Source organism: Astatotilapia calliptera, chromosome 14 (genome assembly GCF_964374335.1).
Source record: "Astatotilapia calliptera chromosome 14, fAstCal68.1, whole genome shotgun sequence".
Taxonomy (NCBI): domain Eukaryota; kingdom Metazoa; phylum Chordata; class Actinopteri; order Cichliformes; family Cichlidae; genus Astatotilapia; species Astatotilapia calliptera.
Window position 1 is genome coordinate 4,673,017 of NC_137435.1, and position 14,402 is coordinate 4,687,418.

Below are 14,402 nucleotides of genomic sequence, written 5' to 3' on the forward strand. Positions count from 1 at the left end.
ACGGTGAGGTGGAGCCATCCTGCTGCCGGGAGGCGTCAGCTCCGCCCGCCTGCCCGCTATAAAAATGGGTAACCATGAGTTTCTGTTCCAGCGTGTAACTGTGGACAATTGCGCTCTAACACAACACGACGGCGAAGAAGAAGAGTGAGGAACGTGAGTCAGAGTGAGATCCGGGCAGTGGGCGGGAGGCTTGAAAAGAAAAAGCAGAACAAAGAAGCGAGCGTTGTGCACGCACACAGCCATCATGACTGCAGACTGTTCTGGACAGAGTCTCGGGAGTCCCTCTGTTCCTCCTCCTCTCCCTCCCCCTCCTCCGGATGTGAGGGACCGTTGTGCCTGCCCTGCCTGCCCGACCCTGCAGCGTCTCTGGGCTCTGGGCCTCTGGAGGTCCGATGTCCGTTTGGCGGAGACAGGCTGCGGCCCCTCGCCTTTTCCTGAGCGTCGCTGTCAGCTCTCCTCTCCCCCGTTGAAGATCTTTTGGTCACCGTCTTCTGTCTCCCATCCTCGTCCTCCTCGTCCTCCTCTTCATCGTCATCTGAGTCGATGCGGTTCAGTCTTTTGCGGACCGGACGATCCTCCTCCGATGATGACTCAGAATACGAGTCGTCGTCCTCCTCGCCCTCCTCCTCCTCCTCGTCCGTCGAAGGCCGCCGTTTCTTCAGCATCTGGGCGAGCCGTTTGCGCCGCTGCTGCGACAGGATCTCTCTCCTCTTCCCCCTCCCCATCTTCTCCAGGTCCTCCTCTTCCTCTCTGTGTGTTCTCTTTAACCTCCTCCGCTTGTCTCTCTCCTCCTCGGCCTCCTCTTCCTCCTGCAGTCTCCTCTTCAGCCGCCTCCTTCTCTCTCCCTCGTCCTCTTCGTACCTCCTCCTCCTCTTGTCTCTCGTCCTCCTTGTCCGGAAGTCTTCCTCATGTCTCCTCCTCCTGTTCACTCTCCTCCTCTGGTCATCCTCCTCCTCGTCTTCATAATCGTCCTCCTCTGAATCTCTGGAAGAAGCCGACACTGAAGGAAAAAAAGACAGAAAAAGTCATTATGAACAAAAATCAATGACTCCTAAAATCAACAAAAGGTAAACATTTGCTTATTGATAGTTATGATACTACCACCTGCTGACTTACTGATGGATAAAGTAAGATATATGACATTTTTTCCCCATTATGGAGATAAATCTGGAAAACATCGAGCAGATTTCTCCTTAAGGGCGACTGAGCTGATTAAAACTCGTCCTTTACGCTCTGATGGTGACTGACCGTCGCTGTAGTCGCTGGAGAGACGCTCCTTGCGAGGCCTGCCGTGGCGCTTCACCTTGTCCTTGTTGGCGGAGGCTCGCGAGTCGTCCGACGACTCCGACGTTTCACGGTAGTTGACTTGTTGGCGCTGGCCCCGCCTCAGGCCCCGCCTTTTTTTGTCACTGTTGCTGTCCGTCATGTCGCTGAACTGATCCGAGTCTGAGAGACCAACAACCAACAAGTGAACTAGTTATCAGTCAGCACTGAGACACCTTTCCATCTGTCTCCCTCTCACTCACACACATGTAATCTGTTCCTATCTGAACCTCCCCGGCTCTCCCCGCAGATCACAGTCCACAGAAACTCCGCTGACAGATGAGGTCAGGCAGAACTACTCAGAGCCGACCCCCGATGTAATCCCACCTCCACCTTTAAACCATCCGTCGCTCCCACTGCACACCTGACCACTGCCTCTCTGTACTTGTGCATGTTCTGCATCACCCTCACTTTGCTCTTGGCTTCCTCATGCAGCAGCACAGCTTCTCGCCATCATCTGTTTTCTCCAGATCAACAAAGACACAGCGCAGCTGCTTCTGAGCTTCTCTAAACTTCTCCATCAACACCCTGAAAGCAAACATTACATCTGCAGAGCTCTTTCTCAGCATGAAGCCAAACTGCTGCTCACTGCCTGCCTGTCTCACATCTCCCCTGTTCTGGAAAGTAGAGGACTCCAGGATTGTGTTAAATGTGTCGTTATAATTAACTATATTTATAGTTTTCTGATAATTGTCTTAATATTTATTTAATCTACTGTTAAACTTCTTTATTCCACTAAATACACACAACTCAGTCTGTAATAAAATCAATCAATCTTGCCGTCTCACCCATCTCTTCCTCGCTTTCCTCCTCTTCCTCGTCGGAGGAGCGTCTCCGCCGCCGTCTCAGCCGCTTCCTGCCCCGCCCACGGCTCCTGCCGGGTCTGTGTTTAACCACTCCTCTCAGCGCCTGTCTGGGGCGAGTTTTGCTATCCCAGCTGCCGGCATCACTGCCCGCGTCTTCGTCTTCCTCCTCTTCATCGTCGTCTGCTCCGGATGCGCCGAAATCTTCGTCCTCTGAGCTGTTGAGAGGAAGAGGGGGATAAATAAGCCGGCAAACAAGATGAGTGAGAAATCTGGAGAGAACCCGCTGTGTCACCTGTTGCTGAGCATGAACTCGTCTTCGCTCTCCGCCGCCGTGCTGTCGCTCTCCAGGTCGTTCAGTCTCCGCTTCTTCCTGTTCCGTGCAGCGTGAGTCTGGCTTCTAATTGGCCGCTGACTCTCCTTCCCGTCCTCTGACAGGCTGGTGGGGAGGTCTTTGCCCCGCCCCGCTCCTGAAGCGAGAATAATGCACGTGAGTGCTGAAAAATCGACTTTGGGTGAAAGTAAATGAAAGCAGACCGGATGTTCTCATTTATTTCATCTGTTCATCCTCAGTGCACCCCCTCAGCTCTTCCTGTCTCAAACAAGCTCCTCCCTCTTTAAAACTGCTTTTTTATGATTGGCTGCCCCTCATAAACTGCCAGACATGCAGTCTGAAGTATTTGTACATACAGTGATTAAAATAATCCAAAATTTGAAAGTCAAAAGAATAAAACTGTGCTAAGAATGTAAAAGAGAATAACATTCATATGAAGACACTTTGATATATAAACCATGTGAATGAGTATTTAACTGGGATCTAAAAGAAGGCCTTACTGGGCCTGCAGTTCCTCCACTCACCTCCACAGAGGTCCCTGAAGTCCTCCTCTATGGCCTCATCAATGGCATCATCAAAGTCATCAAACCTGGAACAAAACAGCTGATTGAAGCCTCTTTCTGTCATTTCACTTTTTCCCCCCACGTGTGCGGGTCATTAAATCATCCTGCAGGCAGCGTTATAAGAGCCTGGTGGCTTGCAGAGGTCAGCAGCCAGAAGCATAACCCTTCCACCCATCACCAGAACTCACAGACACACACGAAGGTGTCGTCTTCGTGGCTTCTGCTCATTGGAACGATGCATAAATACAGCCACCATATTGCCTCCCAATTAATGTAAATCAATGACGGCAGAATTTTCAGCCGGTTTATGTTGATAAACTGAACTAAAAGTAGTTCTAAGATTTTCTACGTTTTTTTTTAATATTATACTTCAACAACTGAGAGTCAACTGTAAAAACCTCCTCCAGCACCTTGAACACCCCCAGGCGACACCCACCTGTAGCTGATGTGCTTCCTGGTCCTGGTTGATCGCCTTCCGAGGTTTTTGCTCTTTTTGGAATCCTTCTTCTTCGCAGACTTCTCCTCTTCCTCCTCATCTCCCTCCTAGGACACCAAACAACGTTCTTTTAAATGCTCCACAGTAAAATCTAAACTTCTACAGATTTAAGATGCAGAAGATGAAACACAGTGTTTATGTGAAAGCAGGAGAAAACAGCGACACTGGAGCTAGAAGCCGTGTTTGTTGCATGTTGATTGTGCCTCACATACCTTAGTAACAGCTTTGATTGTTACATTTGTTTTTTGGCACTTTTGATTTTTTTTTTCAAACATTTCAGTGAAGAGAAAAATTCTAACAAATGCAGATATTTAATTTCCATAGTCTGAGGCAAAAGGAAGTGGGCGGAGCATCATTCCAATGAAGTGACGAAGAGGCCGTGCTCTTCATGTACTCACAGGGATGATGTTCTCCACACTGATTCCTACGTACACCAGCCGTTCCCTCCTGACAGATAAGAACAGAGAAGCTGTGTCAAACTTTTAATGCTGATCGCAGCATTTTCATCCAAACGTGTGTGTGTGTGTGTGTGTGTGTGTGTGTGTGTGTGTGTGTGTGTGTGTGTGTGTGTGTGTGTGTGTGTGTGTGTGTACCTTCTCTCTGCTCTCTCCTTTTTCTTCAGAGCGCTGTCCAGATTCTGCAGTTGTTCCTCCAGTTTCTCACACAGCAATTTCTGAACAGAGGAAAAACAAACCACCGCAGCTCTGTCACTCTGTGATCTATAAATTATACACTGATGTCGACTCATCTTCCTCACCTCCCTTTTAAACTGTTTACACAGTAAGCCAAGCAGATGGGCTGGTCTAAGTGAAACTACTATGCTTTTACATATTTTCTGGCAAGCATACACCATTATGACAGATACTCATAACAAACGTGGACCCAGTGTCAAATAAAAAGCTTCAGCCTGCTTTAAATGCTTTGTTCCAGACAGTTTTTTCTACACTTGGATCTGTATGATGTCAGCAAACACGGATCCTCCTTATACGGTCATCTCAAGTTCACAGCTCAGGATGTGACCATGGAGGCTCTGTTTACGAGGGCCAGCCAATAGAAACGAAGTCTCAAAGTGGGTGGAGTTAAAAGGGCTTGTTTCATGGGGCCGTTACGATCGCCACATCTGCTGGTGCAAACTGACTGATGCCATTTTAGCCTCTTTATTTCTGTGATCTGCTGCGTTGTGCCGACGCCGGGTTGAAGGCACGAGTGTTAATGACACAGAAGCTCAGCGAGTCTCAGGTTACAATGAGGGAGGTTTATTTTCTTCCAGTTTTAATTCTTCTCCTCTTTTACAAAAGCTGATCTGGAGCTTTTGTCTGAGTGGTGAACAACACAGTGAGTACTCGCACCCCAGCACTGGTAAACTGGTATGTAGCTGCCACAGTCAGCATACAGAGTGACCAGTGTGGCAGGCATACTGAGGCCCTCAGTGTGAGGATGAATTAAGGAGAATTATTTCAAACTGTGACTCATGCAAAGCTACACTGGAAGGATCCAGGCTTTTGTTAACTGGGAACTTGTTAATGTGGCGTTTATACTCACTCTTTGTGAGCAAGCATCAAGTATCAGTACAAAACTGCTTCCTCCTGTCAGTTATCTGAACCATAAACAGGACTTTGGGAGTTATATTCTCATCAGCAGACATGACGGAATCAGTCCATCCCCTCAGTGTCACACTTACATGTTGGCAGGGGGGACAGAACCACTCTCCATCAGGGATCAACATGAGAGGCGGCCGCAGACAGGCAGTGTGGTATCCACTGTCACAGGAGTCACACAGCAGGATCTAAGGACAGACACACACACACATTAAACTCCACACAAACCAGCAGAGATGACAGCTTCTATCATTTATGGTTTTATTCAGAGAAAGTTATCAAACATCTGCTTTGCAGCCTCTGAGTTTCTGTTCGTGTCTCTGTGATTTAGACATTATTACAGAATTCTTTCAGAGTGCAGCTGGAACTGGTGACAGTTTACAAACAACACAATAAAAAATGAAAAGGTTTCAGCAGCATTTTAGGTTCTGCACAAAACTATATACTCAAAGTAAAGAGACACAGACCCTCGAATTATTTTTAGAAATGACTTTAAGGAAACACGATGCATGATGGTGAAAATGCTCAAGTTGGAGTTTGATAACGGGGCGTCACAAACTAATGAGTGACGTCATTCTGGCTACAACCATCTGGTCTGCTGACCACACCCCCATTGACCTGCTTCTAAAACTGCCTCCATCCTCCAAAAAAAACAAAAAAAAAAGACTTGCAGAAGATTTTGGGATGTTGGATTTCCTCCCACTCAGACTCCTGAGCATTAAGTCAGGATTATACTCCCACACACGTGTGCACACAGACCGCAGACACCTTAAACAAGTGTCTTCTAGTGTCAGCACAGCCTGGAGGATGAGCTCTCACGTTTATGTTCTCATGATGAGTTCAAGTCATGAGGACTAAAGCAGAACCGGGCGCAGCGTCCAGACATCTCTGTATCTGTAAGCACTCACGCGAGCGCACACTCACCAGTTCGGGGTGGTTGGGCAGGCAGCAGTGAGTGCAGGCGTCCTCGCTGGGAATCTCCTCGGATTTATACGATTCCTCCTCTGAGTCGCTCCCTCCTTCGCTCTCCTCCTCTCCCCGTTTCCTCCCCCTGTCCTCCACCTCCCCTCCCTCATTAAGTTTGCGCCTCTTTGTGCGTATGTTTGACCACCGGGGGCGCCGGTGCCTTCGTTTACCCTGGAAGTACAGAAAGCCAGAGGGAGAACGAGATGGTCACAGAGACGAAGAAAAAGAGCAACAAGGTAAAAATGACCTGACAGGAACTGTTACCCTTCGCTTCCTTATCTGCTCGACGGGTTCAGTTTTTTTGTCTTTCTTCGTAGCTGAGCTCTGCTCCTCTTCATCCTCTTCATCCTCATCCTCCTCCTCTTCTTCCCTCGTTCTGGTGGGTAGTGCATGTTTTTTCTGTGGGTTCTTCTTCTGGCTCTCAGCCACCTTCGAGCTTGGCCTGCAGGTTGGCAAAGCAGATGATCTTCAAGAAAAGAGGTTTAGATGGGATGAATTTATCGTCACAATCAAACCGACTGCAGCTGAGAATAATGGACAAAAATAAACAAACATTACTGTGTAATCCCCCAGCTTCGTGGATTTTACTGAACACATACCTGCAGATCCTCGCAGACCTCCTCAGCGGCCTCCCTTCCTCTTGCGTCTCCAGCTCCCTCCCTTTCTCCTCCTCCTTCATCGCCTTCCCCTTCAGCTTGTTTCTCCGGTGGGGAGGAATCTTGATCTTTAGCCTGATTCCTTCCTTCTGGAGCTCAGAGGAGGCTTCCTCCAGCAGTCCCTGCCGCTCCTCCGAGGCCTTTGCCTTTTTCTGCTCTGCTAACCCACCGTTGACGCCCTCCTCCTGGTCGTCCTTTTTATCCTGTTGGTCCAGTTTCGGAGGTGAAACAGAGCTTCCCGATTCTGCCTCCGCTTGTACTAAAGTTCTTTCATTCTTCACTCGGTCGTCTTTTTTTAATCCCTCTGCCACACTGAGCACAGACACCTCCCTGCTCCTCTCCTCCCTCTCATCATCCTGCCCAGTTTTCTTCTCCTTGTCCAGCTCGTCTGTGGTGTTTTTACCCTCATTTTCTGCTGTCTGCCTCTTGGGTTCCTCTGCATTCTCAGACAGCGAGGAAACGCCAACAGAGTCCATTTTTGTGGGTGCCGGAGCCTCCGTTAGTGCATGAGGAGGAAGAGGAGGAGGGGGAGGAGAAGAAGTGGCAGCTCCCGCTGGTGTCTCCCCTTCTGTAAGGCCCTTCCTCACCAACACTGACTGCCGGCTCCCTTCACGTTGTTCCTCCGCTGCTCTCAAGTCCCGGAGGTCTGAATTTGGCCCGTTTTGTTCCTGCTGCTTGGCACCGGGCGCTCTGTGACGCTCAGATGGGCTGCGGATGACTCCTACGTGACCCACCACCTGACCTACTACCCCATTTTGCCCATCTTTGTGCGGCAGGAGCAAAGCTCTCCCATTGGTGAGTTCCAGCCTTGATGCGCTGACGACCAGATGCGGCTGCGAGGCAGATGAACCACCAGGGGGCACTAAAGAGTTAGACAGCTTGGCCTCCCTTCCGTGACCGTCCTTGGCGTGGATCACTGACGGGTTACAGACAATAATACTGCTGCTGTTGGTCTTGTTCAGGTGATTGCTGTGGAAGCTTTCTGCCAGCTTGAGCTCCCTCTTCTTCAGTGGTATCTTGGCCTGCTGGCTGCTCCTGACGACCGCTCGCTCCGCTTCCTCTTCCTGTTTAGCCACGGGCGCCATGACAACAGACACTGTGTTCCTGGGGGCGTCGGCGTCCCTCGATTCTGATTTGATGACTGTGGTGATGGTGCTCACGCGGTTATCAAAGACAGACGGTTTGAGGAGCGTCTTCTCCTCCTTCACCTCAGCATCAGCGTTTTCCTGCTTGATGGGCGGCGGTGTGAGCTCCTCCTTCACCTCTGCAGAAAGAAAAAAGGTTTTAAAGATGCACGCAGTTAGGTTGGTTAGGTAAATTGGCGACTGGCGACCTGTCCAGGGTGCACCCTGTCTCTCGCCCTATGGTAGCTGGGATAAACTCCAGCCTCCCCGCAACCCTGACAAGGATAAGCGGAAGACGATGGATGGATGGATGCAACTCATTTTGATTCTTCAGTCTCTTTCGGGTTGCTCGTATTTTGTTTTGGTCATTTTGTATGTCCTTGTTGGGCATTTAGTGTGTCCTTTTAATGGTTTTGCTAGTTTTGGATAGTGGATGGAAACCTGAGGCAGTTTCTTTCACCTACATACCTGGCCTGGTTTGTTTTTCTCTGTTTTGAGGGTCAACCTTCTTGCTGTCAGCGTAGTCCTCTGAAGTCTTTGAGGCCTCAGGGTTGGTGCTTCTGATCGTCTCATCCCCTGCATCAATATGAAAAAAATACAATAGTTTGAATCAAACGTTTGTTTATTATAAAGGACAGAAAAAATCTCAACAATTTTTGCCGTTAAAATTGCTTCTGTAGGGTCAAATAATAATAATTTTTTTTTTTTGTGGTGAGATGCGGGATTTTATACATTTTTAGACAAAGATCAGCTGCTGTGGACTCAGATTATTTGTTTTGACCTGTATTAGTTGGATTTGAGATTACTCAGTATAATTTTTGCCTCAATGGAAGTTATCGTTTCGCTGTTGTTAAATCAGGAATCTCTCAGGTTTTGGTTGCATGTTTTTTTAGACATGAAGTGTAACCTTCAAATGATTTTGAAGGTTTACTCCATTTAAACTATACGGTTATTACTACCATGCATTTACAAATCCTCTGTTATCCAATTGTGGCTCAAGAGTTGGGAGTTCGCCTTGTAATCGGAAGGTTGCCGGTTCGAGCCCCGGCTTGGACAGTCTCGGTCGTTGTGTCCTTGGGCAAGACACTTCACCCGTTGCCTACTGGTGGTGGTCAGAGGGCCCGGTGGTGCCAGTGTCCAGCAGCCTCGCCTCTGTCAGTGCGCCCCAGGGTGGCTGTGGCTACAATGTAGCAGTGTGTGAATGTGTGTGTGAATGGGTGGATGACTGGATATGTAAAGCGCTTTATGTAAAGCGACTAGTAAAGCGCTATATAAATACAAGCCATTTACCATTTACTCTGTGCACTGATTAAAACTCAACTATATAAACTCAATAATCCAGCGTACCAGCTTCTTTCTGTCCAGGGCTGGCACTCCTGGATCCAGCCTGGTTCTGGTCTCGTTCCTGATTGTGGTTTGGATCAACCTGAGCCTTCAGCAGCTCCAGAGCCTCTGCCAGGTCGTTGCGAGTCCTGAGAGGATGGGCGCACATAAGAGTGTAAGCAGAAAGACAAACATGAGACAACCTACATAACTTTAGCTTGACACAAAAGTACAACCTAACGATGCACTTCCAGGTGGATCCGTCCAGATCGTCCTGCTCCTCCGTGTACAGCCGGATGTTCTGCTCCTGGTCCAGCTGAAGCCAGTACATCAGGCCCTGCCGGTCCCGACCTACAGGCTGCAGACGCATCTTCTCCGGGTCCTCGTCGTTGACCGCCGTTTTGAACTTCAGGTTTTCGTCAAACTGACACTCGCAGAGGTACTGAAGAGTGGAGAACATCAGTGTAGTTAGCGCCTTGTCTGGAGAAGTTTCAGCCTTTTATACAAACTAAAGTAGGGTGTCATACTTTCAGGATGCTGGACTTGCACTCCATGGACATCTCCTGGTAGCCCTTCTGTTCCAGCTCCCATGCCCAGGTGCTATTCAACTCCTGGCAGACCTACAAGAAACAGTGATTCTGTTAGGATCAAGCTTTCAGTTTTAACTGCGTCCCTTTACCCACTGACTGACACGTCACCCTTCCTTCCTGACTCCTGAGCTCATGTCAAACTCTCACCTTAGCCAGGTATTTTTCCCAGCGGTCAGCAGACACAGACCTCCCCAGTTTCCTGAGCAGCTTCACATGGAGCTCCACGAGTGGTTTAGGAACTGGAAAACACAGACAGGGCGATCAGAAACACGACACAGTTCATCGTAATGTTCCAGAACCAGTGTCAACAAACATTCACCCCACTGAAGTGGCCTCGCTGTGTTATTCTGGTATCTGAACCTGATCTCTCACTTCTCTGTGTGCCATTTCTGAGCTCAGTCACTCACAAACTGTCGGATAGTGCTTACATTCTTATGGCATGTTGACAAATTGTTAAATTATTTTATTTCTCAGCAGCCAAAGAAAGTGTTTAACACAAATGTTCCCATTTTTTTATTAAGAGGGTGAAATATGCACTAACCATATCTGCAGAAAAATCCTTTAGACAAATCAAAAGCAAGAAGATTTGTAGTTTATGCTAACAACCAACCACAGCTGAATATCAATCTAAACAGGACCACCTGTAAACTGTGAAAAGACAAAAACAGCTCCTTTGACTGGCATGTACCACTTCAGATGTAGGGGGGGCTTTTTAATTCATTTTTATCAAAAGCTGCGATAAAACCAGGCTCACCCGAACAAATACACTGCTCACTGGGCCAGTTATCATATATGGCAGCTTCATTTTTCTTATCACCTCTGCACAGAAACTCAGTCCAACTAATAAATATTTACTGTGTCACGGGTACAAAATAAATGAGTAAGGCAGCTACTTAGTCGACTAAATGTTTGATTTTCAGGGAATATTTCAGCCAACTGTCAGCCCATCACATCAGTGGGTTAAAAGCCATAAACTGAGATTCTAAATGAAACATTATTACAGTTTTATTTCATTAGTCTGAAGAGTGGCTTGGCTCATTTCACTTCACGTCTTTGTCGTTTGAAACTGTTTAGTTTTTATTAATTTCATTCTTTTTTATTATTGCTGTCAGAGCCATGCTGTATGTTTGTGTCACAGATCCTGCCACCAGTAGGGGGCGCAAGAAAGTTGCAAATAAGGCAGAAGTATTTAATCAGCGAGTTTACCTGAGACAGGTGCTGCAGGAGAGAAAGCACACTTTTTAATGTTTAATTCTTTGAGGTATGCTGAATCACACATTTAAATAAAAAATAAAAGAATGAAGATCTGAGATTGATTGAAGAAGGTAAGCATTAAACTATATTTAAATTATATCTGGATTTAAACTGTGGAAATGCTTCATTCATTTTGGCCATTTCATTTTCATTGCATGCTTGAAAAGATGTCCTGCTGTCACAGTAGGGACCATTTACTTGGTCATTAAAATATGGTAGAGTACTCTTCAGGGACTACATTTAACTGGTTTAATCATCATTACATTACAAATAAAAACACACTCTAAAGGCAGACAACTCACAGACATCCCAGACTCAATAAAACTACCAAGACTCAATCTAAGGATGTTTATTTTTCTTTTTTTTTAGCAATTAAATTTTAGTCAACAGTGATGTTGTTGCTTTATGTCAGCGGTACTAAGTTTAATTAGCACGATTTCTGTAGGGAAAATAAAGAGTTTGCTATTACTATCCCGTTGACCTTTATCTTACTCAAATTCAACTTGGATCCTTTTTTAGTGTTAATGATTAATTTTTTTTAAAATGTGGAATGTGAGTACAGTTACCAGGTTTTCCTCTTTCTGTGGAATTCCACACCATTTTTAATCCCCGGGCCCACTTATTACACTTTATTTAACTATACTAATACTTGTACTTATTCACTGACTTGGTTTTAATTTTCTTAGCTGCTGAAACTGAAGAGTTTTCCAGATCTCAAATAAGTAAAATAATCTTTGTATTATTATATTGAGACAATGACAGGCTCTAGTTTACAAAAGTTAGGTGAGTCTCAGGAGAGATGTTTGGCGTAAAAAGAGAAGCGCAGATCTGTGTGCATCTCAGCTGAAAAACAGAGATGATCAGCAAAAATAACAGCACACTCACATCACACCATAACGACAAACTTTTGCTTCCATTCATGTCTACTGTGTTTGCTTAGCAAACACGATAAGCATGAATGTTCTTCACATTTCAACACTAAACCTGTAAAATCCATAGTTTGCTTATTTTCTATGTTATAAATACTTTATAGTTAAATATATATTTAAATATAGTTAACTGTGTGTGGCTCTAAACATGTTGCTATTAACAGTTTAATATGAATAAATGGTAGGGTAGGTGTAATAACTTCACCTTGTCTGTGAATAATTTGTATTTTTTTCCATTTAACTGAATATGTGAACTTTTAAGAGCACAGTGTCTTTTTGACGTTCTAAGACTGCATTACAAAAATACAAATAAACATATTTTAGCTGCAGTTAAATACAGAATAACATACTATATTAAATTCTAAAACTACCTCTCAGCACTATTACCGTGTCCCACTTTGCCCCACAAAAAATATGCTTTGTCTCACATTTAGTTTGTTGGGTTCTGCTTCTGTTAACCGTTTGTGTAGACTAAATCTATTTATAACTTTATTATGATTATATTATTATCATTATTGTTATTATTATTTGGGAACTCAGAAAAGAATGGGGATTAGGTCAAATCCAGCATTAAGACATATTAAACTGGGCTTTATGGAAGTCCTTAAACGCCTGTGACTCGTTGTGTGGTCTAGTGTGAGGCTTTTACGCAACTCCAAAATTTGGGGGAAATTCCAGTTTTCTCTGTTGGCACGGTAAACTGACAAAAAAAATCCCAGAATCACATTTAGAATTCAGATTAGTAATGGTTATTACTTATTTCAACAAAAATATCAGGGATACATTACTGATGACTACCATGGACATTTTAGTTCTTATGTTTATCTGAACGCTATGGGCTAATTATACGCTAGTAAGCACTAGATCTAACGGTCATTTAAAGTCACCAGCGAAGAAGAAGCGATTTACAAAGCTACTCATTCGACAGATATAATCCTGAAATGGATGTTTATTAAATCCTAACGTGGTGTGTTAAGTGTAGCGGTAAGTCTTCTACTTTTATTAAAAGTTGACGAAATAATTGAAGCTAACTAGTTAGCAATGGCTGGAATCTGCGCCTTCTGCGCATGCGCACATTTAACAGCCTTTCACTAACGGCCAAAAAAATAACATCCAGTGTTTTCAGCTAACGTCGCCGCTGTGCGGTGACAGCGGTCTGAAATAGCCACTAAAGCTGTAATACATACACACAAACAGCACCAATAACCTACTGGACACTGCTGTCAATTCAGCCCGCCTGCCAGTGAGGCAGCCGGTGAAAAATTACACCTGACAGCGCTCCGGAGCGAGCTGGTTGGCTGTGTGTGTGGTCACTGCTGCATCATGGCTCCCACATCAAGTTTAACGTGAGCGGATCAATAGCAACCTCGACACAATCATCGATAACCTGTCACCTGATATCAACTAAAACCCCGCGGGACCCCGGGCCAAATGTCGTGCCCCCGGTCTCTTTCACCTAACTTCAGCACAGAGTCCAAACTGTTAAATTCAGAGCGTCTGCTAGCTCTATGTTAGCACGCCAGTGTTTTCCAGCTGCCCGAACGTTTCCTCGGAAACTGGGGAGTCGGACTCGATTTCTGCGAGGAGAAAAGTGGCTCTAACCGGGACCCGAAAAAACGCCACAGCCGATCTGAGCTGCCTAAACTCTCGGTGTGATGCTGTCCTGCTGGGCCATAGACACACACACAGGCGCACACACTCCAGTTTTCGTCATCTTCATCGCGACCGTGACGAGGATGGTGATGGTGGTTGTTGTGGTGGTGTTGGCCCCCTTCTTTGGCTTCAAGTGTCGCAGCTTTCCAGCACTTCTTCGCCCCACCGCCACCACCACCACCACCACCACCAACACTACCATCAACCGGGCTCTCACCTGTAGTCGTGTCCCGTAGATATCTCTCCATTTGCGGGAAAGTCATCTCGGGCAGATCCAGCGCCGCTCCGTACCGCTCCAGGAACGAGCAGACCTCCGCGAAGCTCGGGCAGAGCGGCGGGCCGGAGCTCCTCAACACCGCCGGAGCAGCCATCTTTCCAGGCGGAGAGAAACAGGAGGGGAGGGCTCGGCTCGCTGCTGGGATGCGACTGTGTGCGAATGAAATGAATGGAGGGAGCGAAGCGTCGACCGGCGTCAGGCTGCGCGGAGGGAGAGCGCGGAGCTTCCGGTCCAGACTTTCACAATAAAACATCCAGGTTATGAAACAGACAAAATACATACTTGTCTGAAAGGTTTGAACTTATTCTGTCCCAGGGCCAAAATATCAAACACAATTTACAATAAAACCACGTTGAGAATCTAAATAAAACGAAACATGGTACAGAGTTGCACTGTTACATTAAAAGACACAAAACGAGGAGTTCTGTTAAAAAGAAAATAGCAAAGAGGTCAAATAAAGAGATGGATGAATAAAATGTTAATATGATACAACAGGGCGTTTAATAATTAGAA

General features: G+C 46.2%; 1 protein-coding gene across 2 annotated transcripts; it reads right to left on the minus strand.

Annotated features, from left to right (window-relative positions):
• rsf1a (remodeling and spacing factor 1a) lies at positions 1-14,089 on the minus strand. 2 transcript variants are annotated; one of them, XM_026191486.2, is made up of 18 exons: positions 13,830-14,089; positions 9,924-10,015; positions 9,714-9,806; positions 9,423-9,628; positions 9,211-9,335; positions 8,332-8,439; positions 6,683-8,003; positions 6,348-6,525; positions 6,042-6,254; positions 5,201-5,305; positions 4,113-4,192; positions 3,918-3,966; positions 3,460-3,566; positions 2,985-3,049; positions 2,422-2,596; positions 2,112-2,344; positions 1,249-1,446; positions 1-1,000 (listed from the first exon to the last, which is right to left on the minus strand). In XM_026191486.2, the coding sequence occupies exons 1-18, from the start codon at positions 13,981-13,983 to the stop codon at positions 243-245; spliced, it is 4,260 nt and encodes a 1,419-aa protein (XP_026047271.2). In that variant the 5' UTR covers positions 13,984-14,089; the 3' UTR covers positions 1-242. The 2 variants fall into 2 exon arrangements, with proteins under 2 accessions (XP_026047271.2, XP_026047270.2); XM_026191485.2 differs by having other exon boundaries at positions 6,348-6,549.
• Between the last annotated feature and the right edge of the window lie 313 nt (positions 14,090-14,402).

Excerpts from the sequence above, each read along its gene's own strand:
- rsf1a (XM_026191485.2), bottom strand. The coding sequence starts at position 13,983 with ATGGCTGCTCCGGCGGTGTTGAGGAGCTCCGGCCCGCCGCTCTGCCCG. Across the intron at positions 3,967-4,112 it reads AAGGAGAGAGCAGAGAGAAG|GAGGGAACGGCTGGTGTACG; the intron begins GTACACACACAC and ends CTTATCTGTCAG. Across the intron at positions 2,345-2,421 it reads GAGTTCATGCTCAGCAACAG|CTCAGAGGACGAAGATTTCG; the intron begins GTGACACAGCGG and ends TCCTCTCAACAG.